Source organism: Panthera uncia, assembly GCF_023721935.1.
Source record: "Panthera uncia isolate 11264 chromosome A3 unlocalized genomic scaffold, Puncia_PCG_1.0 HiC_scaffold_11, whole genome shotgun sequence".
NCBI lineage: Eukaryota > Metazoa > Chordata > Mammalia > Carnivora > Felidae > Panthera > Panthera uncia.
In genome coordinates this window covers 15469246-15478494 of record NW_026057578.1, presented here as the reverse complement: position 1 = coordinate 15478494, position 9249 = coordinate 15469246, and the positions used below count along the sequence as shown (strand labels likewise).

At 53.7% G+C, this 9249-nt stretch overlaps 1 protein-coding gene across 1 annotated transcript in view; it reads left to right on the top strand.

The window, feature by feature from the left end:
* The first annotated feature begins 485 nt into the window (after window positions 1–485).
* Window positions 486–9249, top strand: part of PABPC1L (poly(A) binding protein cytoplasmic 1 like) — a 21501-nt gene continuing 12737 nt past the window's right edge. Inside the window, exons 1-5 of the mRNA XM_049650717.1 lie at window positions 486–720; window positions 2747–2940; window positions 4674–4789; window positions 6903–7042; window positions 7204–7298. Coding sequence (XP_049506674.1) covers window positions 528–720; window positions 2747–2940; window positions 4674–4789; window positions 6903–7042; window positions 7204–7298 — 738 coding nt within the window. The 5' untranslated portion in view covers window positions 486–527. The remainder of the gene's footprint in view (window positions 721–2746; window positions 2941–4673; window positions 4790–6902; window positions 7043–7203; window positions 7299–9249) is intronic.

Below are 9249 nucleotides of genomic sequence, written 5' to 3'. Positions count from 1 at the left end.
AAGGCAGACAGGGAAGGTTCCGGAAAAGATTTCAGCAACGGGAGACCCGGTGTCAAGGGAGACCTCTGTGGTCTCAAATTCTCACGTGGAGCCTTCAGTCCCCAATTCACACGGCCAGTCCCAGGAGGGGGTGCTGGATTCGGGCTGTGTCGATAGAAAGACTCCTTTCAGGAGGCGAGGTGCACAATCTTTTAAGCTGAGTTTCCGGCTCGGGATTCTGTTCGTATGTGAAACACAAAATGCGCGGTTCCCTCGAACGCTTGAGAAGAGAGCCATCCCTGTTACTGAGAAGGGCCCAGAAAGGCAATGACCGGGATTGGAACTGGGATCCAGCCCCGCTCTTACCCGCGTCCCCGCAGGCCCCGTTGAGGGCGCGCCCCGCCTCCGGAGGCGGGGTCCCAGGGGCACCACCTGGGGCCCCTGGAGCGCTGAGGGGTCCCAGCTGGGGGGGCGGGGCGGGGCGGGCGCTAAAGGGAGGGGCTGCCGCCGGAGAGGGAGAGCCCCGGAGCGGCGTCTCAGTTCCCGCCATGAACGCCAGCGGCCCGGGCTACCCGCTCGCCTCGCTCTATGTGGGCGACCTGCACCCCGACGTGACCGAGGCCATGCTGTATGAGAAGTTCTCGCCCGCCGGCCCCATCCTGTCCATCCGCGTGTGCCGCGACGTGGCCACCCGCCGCTCGCTGGGCTACGCCTACATCAACTTCCAGCAGCCCGCCGACGGTGAGCCCCCGGGGGAGGGCACAGACGCACCGACCGACAGATGGCATCTCAGGCCCGCGCTGCCATCTCTGGCTGCTCCTGCATCTCTCATTTTGCAACCAGGGACACTGAGGCCCAGAGATACAAGGGGTTGGAAGGGGCCCTGTCCCTAAGAGCCCCCTGAGACCGCTACGAGCAATTAGTGTGAGCTCACCGCGTGTTTTATTGGAGCTCCGTTGTACAGAGGAGAGCTATAAAGGCTGAGTGAAAACAGCTAAGGGGTTAAGGGGTCACGCCGGCCTCGGATCAGAAGGCCGGCAGCTGTGTGACTGAGCAATTAATCAACCGCTCTGTTTCAGTCGCATGTCTGAAAAATGGGGATCCTACCTACCTTATGTAGAGTGGTCGGGAGGGTGAGAAAGTCAAGGCACCTGGGGAGGATACAGGTGGAGTGGGGAAGCCAGGAGAGCTGGGCCTTGGGCTCCCGCCTGGCGGGGCTGCCAGACCTGAGCTTGCACCAAGAGGCTCCTCCTTGGGGAACCCTGAAAACCCCTCCACTCCAGGCCCCAACAGAGTTTTTCAGAGCTGATAGGATTGATTAGAGCTTGCCAGGTGGTTACGGCCACACTTTACAGTGGAGAGGGTAAAGACTGAGAGCGCCAGGTCGGGCTGTGAGCCGGAGCAAGGGCTCACACTCAGTACCTCTTCTGTGAGATGGGGCTACGGCTTATCCCCCAGTAGCGTGGAAGGAACGAACTGTGTCTGTGACGTCTCTCCAGTATCATCTGGTGCAGCAGGAGGGCTCAGTAAGTGCTAATCTTAGAGAAGAATGGTAGCTATAACGTTCAGGCATAAGACTCCAGAAACCACCAAAAAAGGGCTGCCCCAGCCAAGTTCAAAAGCCGCCACTCTTACTCTGGGTCTCCTGGGTGGATAGGGAGGTTTCCTAAACTGGGGGTTTGCTGGGGGTGGTTTTGCTGGCTTCCCAGCAGGTGACCGAGCTGGATCCCAGAGAGCCTTCTCCTTCGCTCTCTGCTTTACTCCGCACTGCCTCTAACATCTTCCTCCAAGCCCTGCACGCCCTGACCTTTTTGCCAGACTTCACAGATGGTATAAATCGAGCTCCAGGGAAGAGAAAGGAGTTTACCTCTTACTGGCAGGGAACAGGCCGTAGCAGTGGCCGGAGAATGGGCCTAGGGTGCTGTTCTCAGACACACTACCATTTACCAAACTCCTATTTTGTACCAGGCACAAAATGCAGGGCACCTTACATACCTGATTTTTTTTAAGTTTATTTATTTTGAGAGTGGGGGAGTGGGGGGGGCAGAGGGAGAGAATCCCAAGCAGGCTCTGCGCTGTCAGCAAGGACCACCACCCCCCCCCCATGCGGGGGCTCTGTCTCACAGTTCGTGAGACCTGAGGCAAAGTCCCACGCTTAAGTGACTGAGCCACCCAGGTGCCCCGCATACCTGATTTAATTTTCAACCCGGGGGTGGGTGGTATTCTCTCCCTTTGTTAGATGTGGGAAGGTGGGTAATAGTCTCATCATCCCCACTTTACAGGTGAAGAAACAGGCTCAGAGAGGTGTTATCCCCCAGAGTCCTGCTGCTGGGGGTTGAATCTCTGCTCTGCCTCTCCGCACTTCTGAGCTTTCATTTCCCCTAACTGCTGCCACTCTTTGTCTAAAGGACCCTCCTTTACCTTTTTATCTACCCCACGTGCTCTCGAAACCGTGGTAGACCTGCTCTGCCACTGATCCTTCCCCCTTTCTGAGCCTCAGTTTCCCTCCGTGAAGTGGGGCTACGAATCCATGCTCACGCGGCTATTGTGAGGAGCTGAATGGGACCCCAACACGAGGGTGGGAGGAGCGCCATGCACGTTAATTATTTCTGCTCATCTCCTCTGAGGCTCCAGGCTCTTCTCTCAAGTGACACCCAGACAGTGGCACTGTTTTCTTTGTTCTGCTTCCAGTTAAGCGCCTCCGGGCTCAGGGAAAGAAATACCCTTACTTGCTCCCTTTTCTCCTCCTCCTCCTCCTCCTGTCCAGCGGAGCGGGCACTGGACACCATGAACTTCGAAGTGATCAGAGGACAGCCCATCCGCATCATGTGGTCCCAGCGGGACCCAGGACTCCGCAAGTCGGGTGTGGGCAACATCTTCATCAAGAACCTGGAGGACTCCATAGACAACAAGGCCTTATATGACACCTTCTCCACCTTTGGGAACATCCTCTCTTGCAAGGTGGGTGTGCCCCCTCGCGGGGGAGGGTCTGTGTCGCATACCTGTATGGTAGAGGGACGCCGAGCAACGCCTTGCCCCGCGGCCCACGGCTTTTCGGTACAGCTCAGGCGCAGCGAGCACGTTCAGTTGGTCTCTTCGCAGATCCATCGGAGGCCGCCTGTGTATCAGTCAGCTCTGGCTGCGTAACCAACGTCAGAGGTTAGGGGCTGTCAACAAGCATTTATTCAGCTCCTGATTCTGCAGTGGGCAATCTGGACGGGGTTCAGCCGGGCATTTCTGCTCTTGGCTGGGCTCCTTCGTATGCCCACTGAGAGCCGGCTGGCTCTGCTTCTAGAGGGCGGTTGGCTGCCAGCTGGAGCACCTCGGCTCCCCTCCCTACAGTCTTTCCTCCTCCAGCGGGCTAGCTCAGGCTATTCTCGTGACCGTGGCAGTGGCCCGGGGGACTGAGTGGAAGCTCACCAGGCCTCTTGAGATGTAAGCTCGGAACTGGCACACCACTGCTTCTACTGCCTTCTTTGGCCAAAGCAAGTCCTGAGACCAGCCCAGGTTCAGAGAGACAGGACAGAAATTATAAAGGGACATAGGAGGGCTGCTAACTAAGGCCATCCTGGCAGCCAAGCCTTGAGGCTTCCTCTGGACCCCTGTGGATTGGACAGAAAGCTGTATGTGACCCAGGCGAGTGTGGGAGGCCTACTGAGGACCTGCTGTGGGCCGGGTTAGCTGCAAGGCACACAAATGTCGGCCCCGCCCTGGGATCTCTCAGGCTGGTCGGAGATGGTGACACTTTTAGGAATAGCTGGAAATGGGGCTCTGAGGGAAAAGCATAGTGACCATGCAGTCAAAGGCCCAGGAAAGGTTTCCGTAGCACAGTGGGAAGAGAACCAGACCTGTAGTGCGGCCAGCTGCTGAGCAGAGTCAGCGCTACAGAGTCGGTGAGACCTTGGACTTTGGTGCCTGGGGTTCAGATCCTGCCACTTCCACTTCCTGGCTAGCAATGTACCCTTGGGCCAGTTTTCTAAGCTCTCCATACCTCAGCTTCCTCTAAAAGGGGGCGGTTGTAGAAGCCACCTCATAGGCTTGTTGTGCCTGTGTTTTACGTCTGGTAATCTTCACAACGTGAGGATACCTGGTACTCTGCTCACCGTCTAAGTGGTAGCCATAATAATCGGAAGCATGGCTGGCTAGTGACCTTGGGCTAGTCATTTATTCCTATTTTCCCCAATCAGGCTGGGGCTCAGAGGCTCAGAATTGCCTGGAGGGGTTCTTATAGTAAATGTAACAAGATGAGCATGGGATACCCTTAGTGGTGCTCGGCCCAGAGTGGGGGCCCCAGTCACCGTGATTAAATCTGAATGGAAGAGCCGGGGCTTGAGTTAAAGGTGGAGGGGGGCGCCTGGGTGGCGCAGTCGGTTAAGCGTCCGACTTCAGCCAGGTCACGATCTCACGGTCCGTGAGTTCGAGCCCCGCGTCGGGCTCTGGGCTGATGGCTCAGAGCCTGGAGCCTGTTTCCGATTCTGTGTGTCTCCCTCTCTCTCTGTCCCTCCCCCGTTCATGCTCTGTCTCTCTCTGTCCCAAAAATAAATAAACGTTGAAAAAAAAAAAAAAATTAAAGGTGGAGGGACTGTGTGTGGGGCACAGAGGAAGCACTCAAATAGTAGTTGTTACCTGTGCCGTTCTTTTCCACCCGAACCCTCGGTTGCATGCTGCCTCTGTCCTTCTCCCCCGTGGTCCAGGTGGTGTGTGACAATCACGGTTCCCGAGGCTTCGGCTTCGTCCACTTTGAAACCCATGAGGCCGCTCAGCAGGCCATCGTCACCATGAACGGGATGCTGCTGAATGACCGCAAAGTGTGAGTGGTGCGCGGGGGAGGGGGGGGCAGGGCTGCGGCCGACCTGGGGAGGGGGGCTGATGCCGTCCGTCACTGTCTGATGGGCACCAGCCACTAAGCCGCAGCCGGTACGCTCCTGGCAGTGTGACCTGAGCAGAGTTCGGGGTCTCAGGAGCTCCCTTTCCCCAAGTCAAAACGGGGCTGCCAATACTCGTGAGAGCATTGCTCCGAGGAGGGATTTTGCAGTTCCAGCAGGAACGGCTAGTGGCCACGTCACCCCTGGAGTCAGTGATTTCATCCGTTTTCCAGCCTTCTTGGCATGGCTGTGAAAATTCTTTTCGTAAACCTTTTGTGTCGTTTCATGGGATTTGGGGACAGGAAGGGAAGCAGGCCTGGGCTTAGCCCACCATCTTCATACCTTTAAGGGCAGCATCCCTCCCCCACCCCCTGCCGCCCCTCTTCACGGACGGGACAGTTGAGCTGCAGATGCTGGAGAGACCCTGCTCTGGGGTTCCCCGTCCCCACTTGTGACTCTGCCCCGGTGATGGCCGGCCCCACGCTCGGTGCCGTGGAGGCAAAGTGGCTTTGAGCCGGAAGATGCACTGAGGGTTACCTTGGCCAGTTTCTCGGGGGCGGCTCTCGTCAATGCATCTGAGCCCGGCAGGCTTTCCCCAGTTCGGCAAAGGACGTGACCTTCGTTAGCCACCGTCTGCCCGAGCTCACCTTTGCTCCTCCATCTTTAGTGCCAGCTACAGCTTATTTGTGCTAAGTGTGCCATAGACACCATTAAATTTTCTCTTTTTTCCCCCTTAATCTAGGATACTTTCCTAGATGTGTTTCCCCATGTGTAGACCATGTTGGTTCTGTTACTACTGCTTCTCTAGTGTACCCAGTACCTGTGAAGTGAATAAGCAAATGCCTGTGATCTGAGTTTCATCCCCAGTTTTTATTTTATTTATTTCTCTTTTAAAGTAATCTCTAGGGGCACCTGGGTGGCTCAGTTGGGTAAGCGTCCAGCTTCGGCTCAGGTCATGATCTCGTGGTTTGTGAGTTTGAGCCCCGCGTTGGGCTCTCTGCTGACAGTTCAGAGTCTGGAGCCCGTTTCAGACTCTGTGTCTCCCTCTCTCTCTCTCTCTCTCTGCCCTTCCCCCCACTCGCACTCGGTCTCTCAAAAATCATTTAAGAACAATTTTTTAAATTTAAATTTTAAATTAAAAAATTTAATTTAACGTGGGGCTTGAACTTACAACCCTGAGACCAAGAACCTCATGCTCTACCGACCAAGCCAGCCAAGTGTCCCTCATCCCCAGTTTTATAAGAATGAACACTGAGGCTCAGAGAGGTGAAGTAACTTGCCCAGGGTCACACTGGTAGGCAACTGCAGAGTGGGGACTCAAGCCCTCCTCTGTAGGACTCTTTAGTTCCTGCTCTTCCCTCGTGTACACTCAACTGCCTGGTGTATGGTAGGAGGTCTCTGTGCATTTGCCACAAGAATAAAATCTTTTTTAAATAAAGTTTATTTTGAGAGAGCGAGAGGAGCAGAGAGAGAGAGAATCCCAAACAGGCTCCATGCCGTCAGTGCAGAGCCTGATGCGGGGCTTGAACTCAAGAACCGTGAGATCATGACCCGAGCTGAGAACAAGAGTCCGATGCTTAACTGACTGAGCCACCCAGGCGCCCCAAGAATGAAATCTTTTTTTTTTTTTTTTTTTAGCATTTATTTATTTTTGAGAGAGAGAGACAGAGCATGAGTGGGGGGTGAGGGGAGAGAGGGAGACACAGAATCTGAAGCAGGCCCCAGGCTCAGAGCTGTCAGAGCCCAATGTGGGGCTTGAACTCACGGACTGCGAGCTCATGACCTGAGGTGAAGTCCGACACTTAATGGAATGAGCCACCCAGGTGCCCCATAGAATGAAATCTTCTTAACCCGATGCTAGAACATAGAATCTTGGCTGTTGGAAGTGGTCTGGCCTTGGATGTAATTCATCTAAAGAGTATTGCCCTTCCCAGCCTTTCGATGAGGGATATAGGTGCCTGGAGGCTGATGGCAATTGACCCAAGTGACCCAGGGTTGCTGGGTGGAATGGGGGTGACTAATGGCTGGCAGCTACCTACCCTGTCAGTGTGTCCACAGCTTTGTTGGCCACTTCAAGTCTCGACGGGAGAGGGAAGCAGAGCTGGGAGCTCGGGCCATGGAGTTCACCAACATTTATGTGAAGAACCTCCACGTGGACGTGGATGAGCAGGGCCTACAGGACCTCTTCTCCCAGTTTGGTGGGCGTGTTCCCCAAGGGAATCGGGCATCACTTTGTCTTCTGTCCCCAGGTTGGGCTGGGCGGAGGGGCCTTTCTGGAGCTTCTTGAGGAACTGGGGGAAGGAAGGGAAGCATCTTGGGGCTTCCCCAACTCCCTTTGAGCCAGGTTGGCCCTTCCCAGGGAAGATGCTGAGTGCGAAGGTGATGAGGGATGACAGCGGCCACTCCCGCGGCTTCGGCTTTGTCAACTTTGAGAAGCATGAGGAAGCCCAGAAGGTAGGAGCCTCCCCGTGGCCGTTTCCTGGAGGAGGTACCACACCAGTACTAGGAAGAAAGGAGATCAGGAGGAGGGGGCTCCAGCTGCCCACAGAGGAGAAGAAAGTTCCTCCCCAGCCTGGGCCCACAACAGTCAGGGCCCTGCCTGCCTGTGGCGAAGGCAGAAGGTTGCAACCTCACCTGGTGCTTCTAAACCCTAAGGCTGACTGCTTTTCATAGATTCTTGTCACCCAGGGGAAGTAGAGGGGTCTCTGAGACAGCCACCACCCTCTTCTTGAATTGATGGTGGGACTGAGGCCAGGGAGGGGAAGCGCTTAGGTTATTTCTTGCTTCCAGACCTTTGCAGATAAATGCTGTTTCTCAAAACCTTTCCCTTCTCTCACTCTTTAGATTAGTGCTATCCAGTAGAAATATAATGGGAGCCACGTGTGAGATTTAAAATTTTCCAGTAGCCATATTAAAAGGGGTAAAAAAAAAAAAAAACAACCCACCAGAAATTGATTTTAATAATGTCTACCATTCAATTTAACATATTGAAATTATCACTCCAGTGAATATTCAATATAAAAACAGATATTTACATTCCCCCTTTTTTGGTACTAATTCTTTGAAATCTGGTACTTCCAGCACATGTCAACTCAGACTAGCCATATTTCAAGTGCTCAGGTAGCTGCACGCGGCTAGTGACCACCGTATCAGATGGTGTGGCTTCAGACTTAGTGCTTATCCTGTGGGTCTCGGCTTATGCTTTCCCTCCACCGAGGAGCCTCTTCTTTCATCCCGTGCTTCTGGTGAGGTGCCCTTTCTGTCTCTCTCCATCATTAACACAGATTTCCATGTAATAGGACTGAGGGTAGGGGCCGGATCTCATTTCACCCTTAAATCTCCAGCATTGCACCTGCCAGTACGTACTAGCTACCTATTGGCTGAACAAGTGAATGGTACAAGGTCACACAGTGACCGAGCTGGAGTGATGTTGTCCCATTTGCCTTCCTACCCTAAAGCTCTTTCCTTGGATGCTGCCCCATGAAGACCGTTGGACAAGGGGATCTCAGCTCCTTGTGGGTTCTGGCTAGAGACCCTACCTGGCGCCATCTTGACGGCAGCCACTTCTTGCTGGGCGCTTGCCATGGGCCGGGCACTGTGCTGAGGGCTGCATACGCTCTCCTCGCTGCTTCACCAGTGTGGGCTAAACTGTTTTCAGGCTCCACAGGGTGGTAGCTAGCAAGAGGCAACATGGGGATTAGAACCAGCTCTTTCTGACTCAGAAGTCTTGTTCTTAAGTGAATGGCTCCTTTTGAAAGGTGACTTCTTGTGTGTCCTTGGACAAATGCCACTCTCTCTCTCTAGGCTTTGGTTTGCTCACCTGTAAAACGACAAGTTGGAATAGGTGGGTGAAGCCTCAGGGGTCTATAGACTCCACAGTCTTAGAGGCTTTGGTAATGACTTTTATGTTAATGATTTCTGTAAGCATGGCTTTCTTTTGTACAGTGTTGTATTAGCTTCAGGTGTACAATATAGTGATTCAACAATTCTATATGCACCCTGATGTTTGTAGCAGCATTATCTACAATAGCCAAGTTATGGAATCAGCCCAAGTGTCCATCAGTTGACAAGTAGATAAAGAAGATGTGGGGTCACACACACATACACACACACAATGGAGTATTACCCATAAAAAACAATGAAATCTTGTTAAATAGGTGATGGGAATTAAGGAGTGTACTTGTGATGAGCACCGGGTGATGAAGTGTTGAATCACTATATTGTACACCTGAAACTAATATTACGCTGTATGTTAACTAACCTGTTTAACCCACCCGCCCCCTCCCCTCTGGTAACCATGAGTTTATTCTCTATAGTTGAGAGTCTGTTTCTTGGTTTGCCTCTCTCTCTCTCTCTCTCTCTCTCTCCCTCCCTCTCTCTCCCTCCCTCTCTCTCCCTCCCTCCC